Genomic DNA, 19,428 nt, shown 5'->3' on the forward strand with positions numbered 1-19,428 from the left:
GCCCCAGACGTTCCAGAATTCCCCAGATCTTTCTCTCTCTTACTCCCTCCCTCTCTCAATCTGTCTCCCTCCATTCTTCATGGCCTGGTGGTTGTACTGACAGAAGCCAGTGAGCTATACCAGTGTTTACCTCTCTAAAACAAACTGTGTCTGGAGAAATGTACTGTAATGTACAGTATGTAGGAGAGATGAGTGGGAGGTGAGGAGAGGAGAGGGAAAAAGGAGAAGACAGAAAAGGGGAGGTGAGGAGAGGTGAGCAGAGGAGACCAGGTTGAGAGGGAGCAGAGAGGGAGAGAGTGAAGGTGAGGGTGAGGAGGCGTGGTGAGGTACAGGAGGAAGGAGCAAGGTAGAGAGGGTGAGGAAGTGAGAGTGAGAGGGTGACAGTGAGGATGAAGGGGTGAGGGAGTGAGGGTGAAGGTGAGGGGGTGAGAGTGAGAGGGTGAGAGTGAGGATGAAGGACTGAGGGTGAGGGAGTGAGGGTGAAGGTGAGGGGGGTGAGAGTGAGAGGGTGAGGGAGAGAGGGTGAGGATCTACTTACTGCGCTGGGGGTTGCATCTGTGTCTGTTAGCCTCTGATGCAGGTCAAACCACATTGTCTGGAACGAGAATACACACACACACACACACGCAAACATGCAAACAGATGAGTCTACACGCTACACGTACACACAAGCACACACTCAGACTCGTTCAACAGACTGCTGTGCTGGACTGGAGTACATGTGTATGTCTGGTTTAGATCACTTCCTCACAGAATATAGGTTCACCTGTCTATATTTCAGTCTAACAATTCACTTGTCTAGTGGATCACCTGTCTAGTGGATCACCTGTCTACAGGTCTATAGGAACAGGTCTATAGGACCTGTCTATAGGTCTATAGGATAATCTGTCTAATTGATAATCTGTCAATAGGATTACCTTTCTATGAGATCGCCTATCGCCTTGCTATAGATCTATACTCACTTGGCTATACCTGTTCTAGGTCTATAGATTCCTGTATCTATAGGATGGCTTGTCTCATGCCAGGGATTGGCTGAGGCCACACGTCATTCATAAAACCCCACAGACGTTCAACAACTAGTGAGAAGACATGAGGCTCTGCTCTTCCTCTTCACTTCCCTCCTATCCTGGTGTGATAGTGTTTCTACTCTCCCTTCCTGCTCTCTCTTCCTCTCTCTCTCTCTTCCTTTCTCTCTTCCTCTCTCTCTCTCTCTCTCTCTCTCTCTCTCTCTCTCTCTCTCTCTCTCTCTCTCTCTCTCTCTCTCTCTCTCTCTCTCTCTTCCTCTCTCTCTCTCTTCCTTTCTCTCTTCCTCTCTCTCTCTCTCTCTCTCTCTCTCTCTCTCTTCCTCTGCCAATTTGTCTCTCTGCAGGGCGACTAGTCTCTATTCTTCCACTTTGGTGTCCCTCTCTCTTTTGTCTTGCATCTCTCACTCTGTCGCTCCCTCTCTCTTGCTTCACCCCGGGTGTACAGAAAGGTACGTCTGGGTCTATTCTTAGAGCAGTTCTCAGAGTGACTGACAAAGGCTTCACCAGGGACTGCATTAGTCTAACATGCTCACTGGCCACACGACGCAAGCACTGGAGAGAGACAGGGGGAGAGGGGGAGGGCAAGAAAGGTGGAGAAAGAAAAAGAAGGTAGACAAGAGGAAGGATAGAAAGTGCCAGAGAAAGTTGTGAAGGGCGCAGGGGAGAAGGAAGTTTTGGCAGGAGGGTGTAAGAAAGAGGGCGACGTCTCCTCATGGTTATGAGGATAAGATGTCAGGCCTTTATAATTGCTTTCTTCGTCTCTTTCCTTCCCTTCCTCTGACCACCCTCCCAGCTCCCCCTCTCCTTATGGAGAAACAAGGAGAGGGGAGACGGAGGAGAGGGGGGAGAGGAGAGGGGGAGAGAAGTGGTGAGGGGAGAAGAGGAGAAGAGAAGGGGAGAGAGAGAGAGGAGTGCTGGGGTGGAGAGAGGCAGCCTGTCTGCTGTTAGCCTGTAAACATGGTGGACCAGAATGTCTTCACGGGGTCACACCCACATTCCTAACGTTACAGTTCTGATTTCCGTTCCCCAGCGGTATTAACAGTAAGAGACTAAGAATCACGGCACCTTCAATATGACGTTCTCAATAGCGTTTTTGCTATGGAGACCAGGTGAACAAGCAACTGTTGTTGAGATCACAGGTTTATGGGGGGTGGGGGAGGGGGTGGTAGTAAGACAGGGGGGTGGAGGGAGGGTGAGACAGGATGGTGGAGGGGGGGGTGAGACAGGGTGGCGGAGGGGGTGGGTGAGACAGAGTTTTGGAGGGGGTGGGGGTGAGACAGGGTGGTGCAGGAAGTGGAGGGGGTGGGTGAGACAGGGTGTTGGAGGGGGTGGGTGAGACAGGGTGTTGGAGGGGGTGGGTGAGACAGGGTGGTGCAGGAAGTGGAGGGGGTGGGTGAGACAGGGTGTTGGAGGGGGTGGGTGAGACAGGGTGTTGGAGGGGGTGGGTGAGACAGGGTGGTGCAGGAAGTGGAGGGGGTGGGTGAGACAGGGTGTTGGAGGGGGTGGAGTGGCGTGTGGACATCTTACCTTGGTCTCCAGGCGACCGATGAGCTCAGCCAGGCGGTTGATCTGAACCTCCAGACCTTCTTTCCTCACCTCCACGACCCCTGCAGAGCAGCACAACACAGGGTTTCAGTTACACACAACACAGGGTTCTAGTTACACAACACAGGGTTTCAGTTACACACAACACAGGGTTTCAGTTACACACAACACAGGGTTCTAGTTACACACAACACAGGGTTCTAGTTACACACAACACAGGGTTCTAGTTACACACAACACAGGGTTTCAGTTACACACAACACAGGGTTTCAGTTACACACAACACAGGGGTTATACAGGTCTGGACTGGGACTGAAAAACGTCCCGGGACGTTGAAATGCAGACCGGCCCACAACCGTTTATTATTATTATTGTTTTTTTTTTTTGCATTAGCCATTAGACACAGTATAGGACACAAAAACAAGCTTTTTTAAATTAGATTTTCTTTTCCTAGATTAATCTTTATGTGTGTCTGCAAAAAACATCCCACAGTCACTAAAACCCATGAATTCATTAAAAAAGTTCCAGTCAAAAACGATTCTCAAGAGAATCTACAGGGGACAGCCAAGAGCTAAAACAGACACTACACACCAGGAACATCTCTGTGTGAACATTCAGCTTTCCCTCTGTCCCTCTCTCCCTCTTATTTTCAAGCAAGATTCATGTTTTATGAAGAGTCTTCCAAACGAGGCCAATAAAGCAGGCAATTAAATCTGTTTATCAAGAAAATGAATGCCCGTTCAAAGAAGCTGAAATATAAACTTCACAAAACAGTATAAACCTAATACAGACAGAGTAAAAAAATGGTGTGTGTGAATATGTGCGTGTGTGAATATGTGTGTGTGTGACATAACCTCAGTATGTGACAGCAGTGAGGTAGTATCTGATTGGAAGTCCCAGCAGGCCAATTAAATCATTTTTAAGCCTCTCCTCCTCTCAAGCTTCTCAGCCAATTAGGACTTGACCCCGCCCCTTTTTGCAGTCAGCTCGTGAGGCGAAACCATGGAGATGTTTGGAACCACTGGTGGGTTAGAAGGTTCTAATGTGAGAGATGTTCGACAGAAGCTAGACGTTCTGTCTCTGCAGGCTGGCTAGCATATGGCACACTCTACACACTGCTTCACACACACACCCACACACCCACACACACACACACACACATATTAATTACACACTGCTGCACGCACACACACACACACATTAACTACACACTGCTACACACACAGAATTTTTTTATCAAACTGCAATATGCCTTAGCCTCAGGTAATGTTGAACAATGAACGCTCATTAAGAGACAGAATGTCTTCCAGGATTCTTTTCTGATCACTAAACATCCAACATTCCTTCCTGCACTATGTGAGAAATCTCAGATCTTACCCTGGTACATGCTGCAGAGAGCAACTCATGTTTGAACTTATCATATGAGATCTGAGAACAGGATCCCAATCGCGCTCTCGGCCACCATAGTACTTTCCTGCAACTTACCAGCTCACTACTCTACATCAACCTGGCACTGAAGCTGTCACCAAGACTACCAACACTGACATGTACGGATGAAGAACTTATTTACAGATTGGTCTTTCATACTTCTGTTTCTGCATCTCTCTCTTTCTCTCTCTCTGTCTCTCTCTATGTCTCTCTATCTCACTCTGTCTTGCACTCTCTCTCTATGTCTCTCTCTCTCTGTATCTCTGTCTCTCTCTCTCTGTCTCTCTATATATACAGTATATTTGTATCTCTGTCTCCTTATCTTTGTGTGCCTCCCTCATCTCTCTCTGTCTCTCTGTCTCTCTCTCTGTCTTGCACTCTCTATGTCTCTCTCTGTCTCTCTGTCTCTCTCTCTGTCTTGCACTCTCTATGTCTCTCTCTTCCTTTCTCTCTTCCGCTCTCTCTCTCTCTCTCTCTCTCTCTCTCTCTCTCTCTCTCTCTCTCTCTCTCTCTCTCTCTCTCTCTCTCTCTCTCTCTCTCTCTCTCTCAGATGAGGTGTTCTGTGGTCTGAGCTGGGGGACGATCTAGCTGACAGGATGGAGAGGAGACAGGAGACTGCTCAAGTAAACATGAATGACAGAAAACATCAGTGACAGGAGAAAGATGGGGGTGGAGAACTAACCAATAGTGTCAGTTCTATACAGACAATCAATCCCAACTAGTGTTACAAGCTCCCCAGTCTTTACTGGTGACCATAACAACCAGCTACCAATCAAACCTCCTCTTCCTTTTTCACCTACAACCCTGTATTGGACCTGGGTTTCAACCACACTCAACTCCATGAGTTGCTCTAGTTGAATGTTTTTACAACAGCAAGTGTAGAGCATGCTAATGGTTGCTGTTGGTGTACTACTTTAGGTAACAAGTGTAAGGATAGACTGTCTCCGTTAAACACAGAGGAAGATGGAGGAGAGAATGAGAGACACAACACTACACAACTTCAAAGGGGAATTGTTGGCGTTAATCTGTGCCACCAAATCGCTGTCAGAAAAGAGAAAGAGCTCTCCTCTCCTCCTGCTCCTGCTCTACTCTCTCCTCTCTTCTTCTCCTGCTCTATTCTCTCCTCCTCTCTCCACCCCTCCTCTCCTCTTTTCTGGTCTCTTCCCCTCCTCTCCTCTCCCTCTCTCCTCTCCTCCTCTCCTCTTCCCTCCCCTCCTCTCCTCTTCCCTCCCCTCCCCTCCCCTCTCCTCTCCTCTCCTCTCCTCTCCTCCCCTCCTCCCGTTCCCCCATCCCATCCTCTCTTCTCAGTGATAGGAGGGGCAGCAGCAGGCTGATTGATGGAGGGGTGTGCTCTATAATAGGGTATATCTGACAGGCTGTGAGGAACAGGGCGTCAGGTTGCTATTCAGAGTGAGAGATACTGCGAGCTAATCAGTGTTTCAGCTGACAGAGAGAGTCTGAGGCCCTCCAGAGCCTGCCTCATTACCCCTGCAACACCGTCCGAGCCCCACCTCCCCCCCACCATGCCCCCCACAGCCTGCTCCCAGCCCCAGGGAACGACAGGACAGACTCCATCTGATAGATCACCTTCATTAGACAGCACAGAGGCATGGATCACCCCAATGATCTACTGATCATCTACACAGAGGTAGATGTGTGTGTGTGCGTGTGTGCGTAAGTCTCTGTTTGTGTGGGTGTGTGTATGTGTGTGTGTGTGTGTGATGAGGTCTCTCACCTGTGGCAGTGTTGATGTTTCTGACGGTCTCCCTGGTGTTGACTCTGTTGTTAGGCGGGTAGTCAGGGACAACGGGGTTCTCATTCCGCTTCTCTGGAACCCTGGGACTCACCTTGGCTCGCTGAGGCCTGGAGGGAGGAGAGAGGAGGGAGGGAGAGAGGGAAAGGGGAGAGATGGAGAGAAGAGAGATGGATAGGAGAGAGGAAGAGGAGAGAGGGGAAAGAAGAGAGAGAGCGAGAGGGAGAGAGGGGAAAGAAGAGAGGGAGAGAGGGGAAAGAAGAGAGGGAGAGAGGGGAAAGAAGAGAGGGAGAGAGGGAGAAGATGAGCATGCGCCTGTGTGTGGCTGAGGGACAATGAGATTAACCAGAGGAGGCACATCGCTGGAACATCTCCAGCAAAAGACTGACAGAGTCTGTTTCACACACCATCAGACACACAGCCCTGCAGAGCCCGCCCACGCGCCCCCAGCCTCACCCTGAGTGGCTGTGCTGCTCGTCAATCGCATCCACAGCACTCTCCACGGAGTTGAGCAGGGACTGAATCTGATTGGCTGACTCCTTCAACAGGAAACGGGTGACAAACTGCTCCACGTTGCTCCCTCGCTCGTACACCTGGGGGGTGGGGGTGAGAGAGAGACAGGAGAGAGAGAAAGAGTCAGGAGAGAGAGAGAAGAGAGAGAGGGACATGAGAGAGAGAGAGAGATAGAGAAGGAGAGGAGAGAAATTATGACAAGAATATCCTTCCTTCTTCAGACTTCAGGCTTGGAAGCCTCTCCAGCAGGAAACTTTATTATGCAAATGTTTTTGAATGTTCAGTGTTCCTCAAGGTTGGAGTCACACGTGAAAAATAATAACTATACACTCAACAACTCCATATTAGCAGCCCAACATATCATATTGTACCTGACCATACCAGACAGGACAGGATCAGACCAGACCTGACAGGACCAGACCGGACTGAACCAGATCTGACCACATCATACTGGAATGAGCTAAACCAGATCGGATCACTCCCTGAGTCTAATTTCTGGCCTGGTTCCAGTGGGCCAGGGGAGTTTTAATCCCAGTTCAAACTGGCCAGCAGCCATCGCCACAGCAACGCTCTATGCACTCCTGCAGCTGATGTGCTCCTGGTTAAGAGCTGGCAAGTTTGCTAGACTGCTACTGAGATGCCAAACACACTCCCAGAGTTAGTGTGTGTGTCATAGCTTTTGTATCTACCTGTGCATTTGTGTGTGTGTCTGGTGTGTGTGCGTGCGTGTTTGTATTCGTGACTGGGTGTGTATGTGTGTTTGTGATCTAATGGAAGGTAGGCTGACCACTGGTCTGCAGGGAAACAGCAGTGCATTAGTGGTAACAAGAGAGACAAGAGCCCTGAAGAATCTTGATCTGCTCTGTACTGTTCTGTACTGTTCTGCTATGTTCTGTACTGTTCTGTACAGCTCTGTTCTGCTATGTTCTGCTATGTTCTGTTCTGCTCTTTTCTGTTCTGTTTTGCTGTGTTCTGTTCTGTTTTGCTGTGTTCAATTGTCTTTTGTTCTGCTCTGTTCTGTTCTGCTATGTACGGTTGTGTTCTGCTTTATTCTGCTCTCTTTAATTTATTACTGTTCTGTTTGGTCTGAACTTCTGACTGGGTCATAGCTAAATTCCAGAGTTATAGCAGGCTGACAGCAGCACAGAAGCAGAGAAAACGGACTGCAGTCAGAGCATGAAAGAGGAAGCAGGGAATGACTGTGCCTGTGTGTTTGAGAGAGGCATAAAGATAGAGAGGTCTGGAGAGAGGGAGAGGTATATATATATAGAGAGGTAGAGGTATAGAGAGAGAGGTATAGAGAGAGAAGTCTGAAGAGAGGGAGAGGTATAGAGAGAGGGAGAAAGAGGGCATGAGAGAGAGAGAGGTATAGAGAGAGGGAGAAAGAGGAGCGAGAGAGAGAGAGGTCTGGAGAGAGGGAGAGGTATAGGGAGAGAGAGGTATAGAGGTATAGAGAGAGGGAGAAAGAGGAGCGAGAGAGAGAGAGGTCTGGAGAGAGGGAGAGGTATAGGGAGAGAGAGGTATAGAGGTATAGAGAGAGGGAGAAAGAGGATTCTATTTCTATCTTTGGATTGAAAGCCTTGCCCTGATATAATTTTCTACTTATTGCAAACGGTGTTGCTAAGAGACATATTGACTGTGGTTGCTAGGATACAATTAATTGGTTGATGTGTGAGTGCAAGGGTAGTAGGGAGGAGGGAGGTTGATGTCTCAAAATAGATCAAAACACACAAACACACACACACACACACACGTAAACACACACAAACATTGACCACACACACACACAAACATACAAACACACGAGCACCTACAGGCGCACACAAACATGGACCTTGCACACACAAGCACACACACAAGCACACACACACACCTCTGAGTCTGCTGGTAGCCTGGCCCAGGGTGGTGTGATAAAGCCCTGATCAGCAGGATCAATGGTAGCACTCATCTCTCTCCTGAAGATCAGCTTATAGGGTTAGAGCTCTCCATAATAGATAATGACATCTTTATCTGGTTTATAATATGTGCTGGTCTTCCCTCTGAGAAACTCCTCTACACATCTTATTTTCTCTCTCCTCCTCTTTCAACAGTTGTCCTCTCTTCTTTCTGTTCTCCTCCACCCTCCTCTCCACTTTCCTTTCCCCTCTTCTCCTCTCTTACCTTCCCCTCCCCTGGCCTCACTTCTGTCATCTCCCCTCCTCTCCTCTCCCCTCCTCTCTGCTCCCCTCCTCTCCCCTCCCCTCCTCTCCCCCTCTCCTCCATCTCCACAAACAGCCGAATGAAGCAGAGAACAAACAGAGCTAACGAGTCGAGCCTCTCCCTTGTAATCACGCAGTCACAGCTCTCCTCCCCACCCCACCCCGCACTTCTCCCTCTCCCGCTCGCCGTCACTCCTCTCGCTCGCTCTCCCTCCCACCACTCCTCTCACCCCATCCTCCCCCGTTCACCTCCTCCTTCCCATTGTGCACAAACCACACGGTCAGAAATCCAGCGACACGCGGAGATGATTGTTTTCCAACACCGCCCGTCCTTTCCGGATCTCTTGCCGCTGCCCGTGTCTCGTGTTCCAGGGAGGGGTTAGAGCTCTCTCGTCCGTGACTGTGTGATGAGGGCTTACATGTGTGATGGAAACTGAAGAGGCCTCACATCTCAGCTAGCATCATGCCGGACACATCGGGCACGCTGGCACCGAGGAGACGCCCAGGAGGTCAACAGCTTCATGTATAATAGATGTCAGTCCTAATCTCCATCTCACACCCACTAACTCTACTGTACAGTGATGAGGATATGAGAGGGAGGGAGGGTACAGAGAAGGTAGGGTGAGAGGGGAGGAAGAGGGGAGGGAGAGAAAAGAGGAAGCTGAGATGGAGGAATCTTGCATGTTGCGAGGCGTAGGGTCACCGTGAACAGTAATGGTGCCATCATATTTGACATGTAATCTTAGTTTACGTGTATATAAATGAAAATTGTCCAATATCTCCCCTATTTTATCTCCTACTTCCTAACTTGCATGTCCTAGCTCCTCATATTAACTGGTGAGGCCTTGCTAGACTGGTTACTAGGAGACAAGCTTGCTTTGACTAATCCTGTGGCAGTGTGGAAGGGACAAGGCAAGAGAGAATTAGCATACAGGAGCTCAGCCAATAGTCTCATCAGATGCTCATAAATATTCATATGCCATGGTCCTTGGACCTTTGATTGGTTCAGTTGTGGTTCCAGTTCCATGTGGTTAGAAATGGGATCTGGTTGCCAGGAGGAGTTCCAGCAGGTCTGGGAGAACTGAGGCCTTCTGGGAACATGAGTTCAGAGGGATGGACTGGTTACCGTAAATGAGGTTGGTTAAACTGGGTGGACTGGTTAACCTACAGTAGTGGACTAGAGCAGTGGTTCTCAAACTTTTTTGGCTTCAGTATCCCCCTTTCCTGATTTCTGAATCCAATATATTGTATAAATGCATATTTATACCCATATTTTCATGATTTACTCTCATATTGTTCATGAGAAAGAGAGGGAGGAGAAGAGATAAAGAGAAAGAGAGAGAAACAGAGAGAGAAGGAGAGAGAAGAGGCTAGTTGAAGAAAAATGTAAGAAAACAAGCTATAAACAACAGTGCAGTATTCACTGCCCATAGGGTGTTTACATGTTTACAGTAGAACCATCTACTGGATGCTGCAGTAGCCTGGCTTTTACACACACACACACACACACACACACACACACACACACACACATACACACACACACACACACACACACACACACCTCCCTTAGCCCTGCTCCAAGCAGAGGAATTCTAATGAGCTCCAATTAGGTAATTCACAGAGAGACAGATCTGAGGCTCGAATCCACACACACACACACGCACACACACACACATACAGGAACCAACCAAGGGCACCCTCCTCCTCCCGTTTGCTCCCAGTCCTGGTTCGTTCTATCCTCCTCTACCCCTTTGCTCTCCACTTTAGCCTGCCCCCCTCCTTACCCCTGACCGTTACCGCGCCCCTCCTCATCACCCTCTCCTCTTCTTTTCACACCCCAACATCTCTTCTGGGCGCCTCTTCTGTTACCAAGGAAACTGGGTAACCGTGGTCACCAGGTCTACAGGACGGGAGCAGTTGGGACCAGAGTTCAAGGGGCATGTTAGACAACACACTGTAACACTTCGCCACTCAAACGCGTCCTTATAGCTCCGAAGACACATCATAACAAGTGAGATGAGAGGAGAGGAGAGGAGAGGAGAGGGAAGAGGAGAGGAGAGGAGAGGAGAGGGAAGAGGAGAGGAGAGGAGAGGAGAGGAGAGGAGAGGGAAGAGGGGAGGAAAGATTTTTCCAATGCACACACACACACACACACACACACAGAAAGACACACCCTTCTTATAGGGTTTTCACACGAAGCTCCCCCGGGAAGGTTTCTACGGTGATCGGTATTCTACAGACCGGTGTTTCTATGGTTACGGTTACCATAGTAACGGCGTACTGTCAGATGAGATGCGAGAGTGCGTTAGTAATAAGAGATTCCCCATAGTCTTCACTGTGTTTTAATAACATCTGGTTATTTCACATTAAAAGGCCATGGAAGTTCAAAGGTCTCCTTTCATGAATATGCACCAATCACTAGTGAGAGTTAGTTTGCATATCTCCTCTCTAGCACCCTACAACTACTGTAATTAATACGTCCACTGTCAGACTATGAATGTTTAATGAAGTGAATGGAAATATCACATTAGCATGAATTATTAGCATTGAGTCCCCAGAGGACTGGAGAGGAGGAGAAGGACGTTGACAGACGTATAGAGAATCAAGGAAGGTGGAGGAGAGGAGAGAGGAGGCCAAGAGCGGAGAGGAAGATTGTGTAAAAGAGAGAGGGTGAGAGAGACAGGAAGAGAGAGACAGGGTGAGAAAGACAAGAAGAGAGAGACAGGGTGAGAGACACAAGAAGAGAGAGACAGGGTGAGAGACACAAGAAGAGAGAGACAGGGTGAGAGAGACAGGAAGAGAGACAGGAAGAGAGAGACAGGAAGAGAGAGACAGAAAGAGAGAGAGAGACAGAAAGAGAGACAGGAAGAGAAAGACAGGGTGAGAGACAAGAAGAGAGAGACAGGGTGAGAGAGACAGGAAGGGAGAGACAGGGTGAGAGAGACAGGGTGAGAGACACAGGAAGAGAGAGACAGGGTGAGAGAGGCAGGAAGAGAGAGACAAGAAGAGAGAGACAGGAAGAGAGCAGTGAGGGAGCAGAGGAGGAGGGATGGAGGGAGGAGGAAAGAGGAGAGAGGGAGAGAGGGAGAGAGGGAGGAGGCCAGAGGAGAGAGGGAGAGATTGAGGAGGCCAGAGGAGAGAGGGAGAGAGGGAGGAGGCCAGAGGAAGGAGGGAGGGAGAGGCCGAGGGAGCGTCTAAATGCAGCTTTGCTATTGGAGGTGTTCCTGTGCATGGTCATAGTCAGTGTTTGAATACAGTTGGTGTATATCTGTCCCTCCCCCAGGAGTCAGCCCGCAGCCCTCCACCACCCAGCCCTCCACCACCCAGCACCATCACATCAATATTTAAACAGTCAACCCTGATGGCAACCCAAAGCCCAGAACAACTGTGTTAGCAGTCATTGGCCCACATAGCGGTGGGCCAGTGACAAATAGAGAAGGTGAGAGAGAGACAGAGAGAGAAAAAAAGAAAGAAAAAAAGAAAGAAAGAATGAAAGAAAGTAAAAGAAAGACAGAGACTACGTATGTGTGGGTGTGTATGAGTGGGTGTGTATGAGTGTGTGCATGTACTGTTTATGTGTGACAGACACGCTTACCTTCTTGGTAAAGTCCATGGCTTTGAGGATAGACAGGTTGAGAGTCTCCAATGAGGCCAAGACTCCTTCATAGTCGCCCATATGCTTGGCAAAGTAGTCTACACACACACACACACACAGCCAATCAGGCATCTTGACAAAACCTTTTTCTTTTTCTATAATAAAACACCAGAAGAAGCAGAGAGGGCACAATTTGAGGAGAGAGAGAGAGATAGAGGAGGAAGTAGGAAGAGGAAAGAAGAAGGGAGGAAGGAAGGAAGGAAGGAAGGAAGGAAGGAAGGAGGGAGGGAGGGAGGAATGCTGATACTCACCACATAGCTCCTTGGTGTCAACATTACTACCACAGCAAGGTTAGGAGAGGCAGAAGGAGGGAGAGAGGATGGGGAAGGAAGGAAAGAGGAGTTGAACAGGGTCAAGAACAGAGGAAAGGCACATACGCATGCGTGTGCATACACACACAAACAACACCAAACTGTAAACACACACTCTGTACACACACATATACATGCACTGTACACACACGCACGCACACACACACACACACACACACACACACACACACACACACACACACACACACACACACACACACACACACACACACACTTCGAGACAGACAATGAAGCTTGCATGTGGTCAGAGCAGGGGGCTGGGACAGAGGTGTGTCTGACGAAGTCACAGTACCAGGTAGAAAGAGAGAGAGAGACAGAAAGAGAGAGAGGAGAGAGAGAAACTAACGAGCTAAAAGTCCGGGAGGAAAATGTCCTCCAAAGTGACGTATCAAGAGAAATCTGTCCTCTGAGGGGGTTAGAGATCACACTCCGCCTTCAACTCCACCTTTCATCCCCATCCAACTGTCCCTCGTTTCATCTCTCCAATCATCCTCTCTTTCTAATCTTGACAAGTCACATGCAGACTGCAGCTGGAGAAGGGAGGGATGTGAGGGGCAAAGAGCTCCAAACTAGACCTGACATTTAGAGAGAGGGGGGGGCACACACCCACACAATCAGGCACACCCTGACACACGCTCACACAAACCCTGACCCACACACACACACACACCCTGATACACACACACACACAGACACACACACACACACACCCTGATACACACACACACACAGACACACACACACACACACAAACACACACACAAACACACACATGCGTGCAGCCTACCTGGTGTTGTCTGAGTCTATGGTGTGGAACAGTTTCTCCAGTTCCTCCTCATTCAGAGATCCGTCAGAGAAGAAGGCCTGGAACTCGTCCAGAGACAGCTTGCCATCGTCTGCAGGGGACAACAAACACACACGTTGGAAATAATGACACATCAACATCACTGGCACGACAAACCCCCACTCCAGAGAGAGTGTTGGATCACTGCCAGGCCTCCACCCTGCCATGGGGTTTCCACCCTGCCTTGGGGCATCCAGCCTGCCCTGGGCCCTCCAGCCTGCCCTGGGCCCTCCAGCCTGCCCTGGGCCCTCCAGCCTGCCCTGGGCCCTCCAGCCTGCCCTGGGCCCTTCAACTTGCCTTGGGGCCTGGCTGAGACAGCCCCTGCCTAGGAGCCAGAAGAACACTGAGAACACAGATGTTCAGTTGGTTGCTCTATGATCAACTACTGGGACTGGAGAAAGAAAGGTCCTGAAACCATTCCTGACTATCTCTATGATCTTTACTAGGCTATTTAGTATTTCTATCATACTATCTCTGTTATCTCCACTATACAATCTAGTATTTTATCAGGCTCTTTCTGTTATCTCTGCGGTCTCTCTGCAGAATACAGTGATGCAGCAGCAGTCGTAGAAACAGCGGTGGTTGTAGTAACAGCAGTCCTGTAGTTAATTCAACGTTGACCCAGTTTACTGCAGTCCAACCCACTAAGGAATACTAGACCAATCAGAATCTCCCTGCGCTCCCCAAACCCTGGACCAGCCTCCTATGTCGCGGGAGCAAAGGGGGTCGGGAGGAGGGGGGTGAGGGGGGAGATCTGGACCTGGTTCTGGACAAGCTAGTTCAGCCTCCATAGTTTCCAGGAGCTGGGAGGTGTGCTGTACTGTGTTGTGTCCTGCTCCTACGACCTGTGTTTCTAGCATCATCCCTGTAATAAATGTGTTTGTGAGTAATGTAAATGTTGTTTTGGTCTCCACGGCCGTTTTTATGTCACAGCGAACGGGAGGTGCTTTATTCACTTCTGGATGTACAAGAAGGTTGTGTTTGATTCATTTAGCCTGGTGAGCCTTTGTCCACCCTGGTGCTGCTAAACAGGTTGACTGCGTGCTAGCATGTGTAAGGTTAGACCAGGGGCAAGCTGGACCAAGGTCAGGAGATGAAAACAGCTCTGTTAGCTGATAATGTGTGTGTGAAAGAGTGTGTGTGTGTGTGTGTGTTGGTTGTTAAACTGTGAGAGTGGTCAGGCCTCTGTGGAGATGACAGCTAGCAGACATGGCTGCTCCAGACTAAAAGGAAACAATTATCACTTGCTCCTACCTGCAGTTCTTCCCTGCTTTCTTCGCTGTGGTGAGAACACCTTCTCTAGTGTTTCTCTACTCCTCCATCTTTCTCTCCCTCACTTTTCACTCTCTCTCTCACTCTCTCTCTTTCTCTCTTTCTCTCTCTCTCGTCCCTCTGTTGTCTCTCGTTATCCTTACATTTGGGGCACTGGGTGCCGAGTTGTCATGGTAACCAGAAGGAAGTTGACCCCCCCCCTCTTTCCGTTCAGGATGTCTCAATCGCCTTTTCTCTTTCCCCCTCTCCCCTCTCTCTCTTTCCCCCCTCTCTCTCACTCCCCTTTCTCTCCCCTCTCTCTCTACGTCTCTCTCTACCCCTCTTCTCTCTTTCTCTCCATCTCTCCCGTTCTCTTTCCCACTCTCGCAGTTTTTTCTAGTTTTGTATACCCTTTCTTCTCCCCCTTTCTCTCCACACAGGCTCTCTCTCTTTTCTCTCTCCCCCCTTTTATCTCTTCTCCCTTATCCCTACCCCCTCACTATCTCTAGTGCTTTTCACCATTTTCTCTTTCTTTCCCTCTCTCTCTTAATCTCTCTCCGCCCTTTTCAATCATCCTCTCTTTCTCTGGCTTCTCCTCTCTGCTCCTGATCATAATGACCTGACTCCGAAGTAGCACATTCATTACAGTCCAGTGATCCATCTATTCTCTTGTGTCCTCATCTCTAACACTGCTGCGACAGAAACAGGTATAGAGGAGTGTGTGCGTGTGGTGTGGTGTGTGTGGTGTGTGTGGTGTGTGTGTGTGGTGTGTGTGTGGCTTGTATGGTGTGTGTGTACCTGTGTGTTCGTGGTGTGTGTGTGTGGCTTGTATGGTGTTTGGAGGGGTGTTAGTGAGACAGAGAGCTGTTCAGATTGATAGATGAGGAACACTAGAGATTCTCACAGGGCTGTCAGCTGTATTTCTCTCTCCCTATCTGTCAGAACTGCTAACCTTGCTGCCACACACAGTCACACAAATGCATGCAGCTCACCATGCAGGCAGCCCACCATTCAGGCAGCTCACCACGCAGGCAGCTCACCACGCAGGCAGCTCACCATGCAGGCAGCTCACCATGCAGGCAGCTCACCATTCAGGCAGCTCACCATTCAGGCCGCTCACCATGCAGGCAGCTCACCATTCAGGCAGCTCACCACGCAGGCAGCTCTCCACGCATGCAGCTCACCATGCAGGCAGCTCACCATGCAGGCAGCTCACCATTCAGGCAGCTCACCACGCATGCAGCTCTCCACGCATGCAGCTCACCATTCAGGCAGCTCACCATGCAGGCAGCTCACCACGCATGCAGCTCTCCACGCATGCAGTTCACCATTCAGGCAGCTCACCATGCAGGCAGCTCACCATTCAGGCAGCTCTCCACGCATGCAGCTCACCATTCAGGCAGCTCACCATGCAGGCAGCTCACCATGCATGCAGCTCACCACGTATGCATCTCACCATGCATGCAGCTCACCATGCATGCAGCTCACCAGGCATGCAGCTCACCACGTATGCAGCTCACCACGCATGCAGCTCACTATGCAGGCGCTCAGGAAAACACCGTTCACTGGCTGAGCTCCAGCTGCATCTCACCTACAATACGCCACGCCGTGCAGTTCTCTTTACTGTTACACACACACACGGACGCACACACACACGCGCACACACTCACACAAACTGCTCGGAGCCAGCTCTAACACCAGCTTTAATGGAATAAGTCATTCATATTTCCTAAGGGGTTCAGCTGTTTTAAATGATTATTTTTCTCCTGCCGGAAGAAAGGATGTCAAAAGCTTTGTAGCAAGGGGCAACTGTATCCAAGGAGGTAACAAAGGGCAACTGTTTCCAAATAGGTAACTAGGGGCAACCATTTAGTTAATAGGGAGGCAACCTGAAAACATCAAAAAACAACAACCGGAAAACCATGAATCAATTGAATACATTTTTTGCATTACATTAGATTTAGGGCTTAACATGTTCATATCTATTTTAATCTAATCGAGGCTAATTTTCCATTCACAATGAAGTTCCAACACATGAAAGAAAAGTATTCTAATAACCATCATCCTCAGATTCAAAAACATATCAGAACACTGGTGTGTGTTTACTGTACTATGGAGTTTCCAGACAAACACACACACACAAACACACACACAGACACAGACACACACACACACACACAGACACACACATGAACACACAGAGCAAGGATGCTGTGTTACTGTAATTACCAGCCATCTAAATGTCATGTGTGGAGAACCCCTGCTGTTCCACCCCACCCCCCCCCCCACACACACACACACACACACACACCCAGCCACCTCTTTATCCATGTTAGAAGCTCACGGAGCAGAGAGGGGGCAGGAATCACTCATCAATCACAGATCATCTCCTGCAGCTGGCTGTCCTCTGCCCTGCCTGCTTCTCTCCGCTGTCAGTCAGTCAGCACAGTCAGTCAGTCAGTCAGCACAGTCAGTCAGCACAGTCAGTCAGCACAGTCAGTCAGCACAGTCAGTCAGTCAGTCAGTCAGTCAGCACAGTCAGTCAGTCAGTCAGCACAGTCAGTCAGTCAACTCCTTCTGCTCCTCGGTGAATATCCATCCATCTAATAACGTCATTCACCTCCCTGGAGCCCCCGGCCCACACACACCAGCCAGGTGTGTAATCTCTTTGATCCTCTTCTGATGACTGATTTGTTTGTTCAGATTCACAAGAAGGTCAAGGAGTGTGTGTGTTTGTGTGTGTGTGTGTGTACGCGTGTGTGTGTGTGTGTGTGTGGAGAGGGTTTTGAACAGAAAGGGCACATCGTTGTGGCCCAGCGGAGAGTGGGGGAGATGGATGGGAGACAGACTCACTACTTCAAGAGTGGAGCTTTAAAGGAAAGGAAGGGAATCTCAACGGATCTAACCTCTGATCCCTTACCCCATTCTCCTTGTCTCTCCTCTCCTCTCCTTCCCACCCCTCCCGTCTCCTCCTCTCTCATCCCCTCCCTTCCTATCCACTTTTCCCCCTTTTCGCTTCCCCTCCTCTCCATCCTCTTCTCCCCCTTTTCCACTCCATTCCTCTCCTCCTTTCCTCCTTTCCTCCGCCCTCTCAGACTCAGGAGGCCAGTGTGAAGTGTTTAAGGAACGTGTTTAAACACAGATGGCCCCATTCTGACTGGGACACCAGGCTGTCTGCAGAGACAGGCTGTCCACAGCTCGACTGGTTACCCTGGCATGTCAACTACTTCCTGTTACTAGCCAAACCGCTGGCTCATCCATCCAACCGCAGGTTCCTCTGCCCGGCCACTGGTAAACCCATCCAACCACTAGCTGCTAGTGCTAGTTAAACTCTGTGACAGTAAGACACATGCTTGCCCTATATCTTGGGTCGACTGATTGACCCAGGCTTGATCTGGTATGAGGTACAGAAAGTTATATCTGAGGTAAACTCGGTAGTCTGAATCATGTTGAATAAACCATAAACCCTGCTCCAAAACACACTCCTTTACCTTTCTCCTCTCACAACTCAACATTCTCTTTCTTTCTTTCTCTTTCTTTCTTTCTTTCTTTCTTCCTTTCTTACTCCCTCTCTCTCACACTCTTCCTCTCATCTCTCTTGCGTCTCCGTCTTCCCATCTTTTACTCATCCCTTTGTTCTTCCTCCTTCGTCCAATTTTTTCCCTTCTTTTTCTCTCCCTCTCCCTTCCTCTCTCCATCTCTCTCTCTCCTTCCTGTCCTCTTCTGTCCTGGTTGATGACTAAGTGAAGAAGTGAGGGAGACTCCTTCTGAGGGACTCAAGGGGACAGTGAGACCGGCGTGTTCACGCGAGTCAAAAACAGACTCAAACACGACCTCCAAACCCTCCATCCCTCCACCCAGGATGTGCACGTTTGGTCCTGTGTGGTGTGTGTTCACTAGCAACGTGTGAAATGTTCCATTCTGTAGCAAAATAGTAAAGGTGAATAGAGGGCAGCTGTGCGTGTGGTAGAGTTATGCTATAAATCATTGAACTACAGAGTCCTGTTTCCTGGACCGTGAGAATGACAGAAATTAAGGTGGAGTGCTTTTTGGCAACTACAATGTACGTTGCAGTTGTATTTGGCAAGGGCATTTTAGACGGTCTAGTAAAACTAGCAGTGTATTTAAACGACTGAGTTAGATGGACTTCATTAGGTAGCCGTGATTAACATATACAGGTTACTGTAGTTTCTAACAGGCTATTGTGTTGGTTAGTAGTGTTAAGTAAACAGGATGGAGTGCTAATGTACTAATAGTGTTTAGTAAACATGGAGCCCTGGGGGTTGTCGCTCTGGCAACAGTAATTACTTCTAACTAATGAGTCTTGTGACTTGGAACTAACACAAAGACAGACAGACAGACAGACACTTTCCCTCCTCCTCTCTGCCCTCCTGTTATACTGCGGGGGAACTGGATTTAGAGGAAAGAAAAAAGCCAATTAGATTTCCATTACCACCCACTAGTCTATGATTTCTTGATTCTGTATTCACAGTAACTGGATTGTATATCTACAGTGATGGGGGGAGGTAGCGTGGGTGCATGTGTGTGCGCATGTGTGTGTGTGTGTTCGGGGGACAGAGAGAGAGAGATGCGATGGAGAGAGAGAAAGAGATAGAGAAAGGGAGTGGGCGACGTGTGAAAGGAGTTTAAGACTTTCAGAAGGTGTCAAAAACTCTGGGATTCTGCAATATCATCAACAACATCTCCTTCTGTCTATCTTTCCACTCTATAATATTTATTTATCCTTCTCTCTCTCTCTCTCTCTCTCTCTCTCTCTCTCTCTCTCTCTCTCTCTCTCTCTCTCTCTCTCTCTCTCTCTCTCTCTCTCTCTCTCTCTCTCTCTCTCTCTCTCTCTCACTCCTCTCTCTCTCTCTCATTAAA

General features: G+C 49.1%; 1 protein-coding gene across 4 annotated transcripts in view; it reads right to left on the reverse strand.

Moving 5' to 3' along the window:
- necab2 (N-terminal EF-hand calcium binding protein 2) overlaps positions 1–19,428 on the reverse strand; it is a 29,418-nt gene that overhangs the window by 5,390 nt on the left and 4,600 nt on the right. The window contains exons 3-9 of one of the 4 annotated variants that reach the window (XM_062461410.1): positions 13,240–13,348; positions 12,372–12,397; positions 12,061–12,158; positions 6,208–6,344; positions 5,734–5,861; positions 2,553–2,632; positions 539–595 (exon numbers count right to left, since the gene is read on the reverse strand). In XM_062461410.1, coding sequence (XP_062317394.1) covers positions 539–595; positions 2,553–2,632; positions 5,734–5,861; positions 6,208–6,344; positions 12,061–12,158; positions 12,372–12,397; positions 13,240–13,348 — 635 coding nt within the window. Of the gene's footprint in view, positions 1–538; positions 596–2,552; positions 2,636–5,733; positions 5,862–6,207; positions 6,345–12,060; positions 12,159–12,371; positions 12,398–13,239; positions 13,349–19,428 lie in introns of all 4 variants that reach the window. The other 3 variants (XM_062461409.1, XM_062461412.1, XM_062461411.1) reach the window with 3 other exon arrangements.

Source organism: Osmerus eperlanus, chromosome 5 (genome assembly GCF_963692335.1).
Source record: "Osmerus eperlanus chromosome 5, fOsmEpe2.1, whole genome shotgun sequence".
Classification (NCBI taxonomy): Eukaryota; Metazoa; Chordata; class Actinopteri; order Osmeriformes; family Osmeridae; genus Osmerus; species Osmerus eperlanus.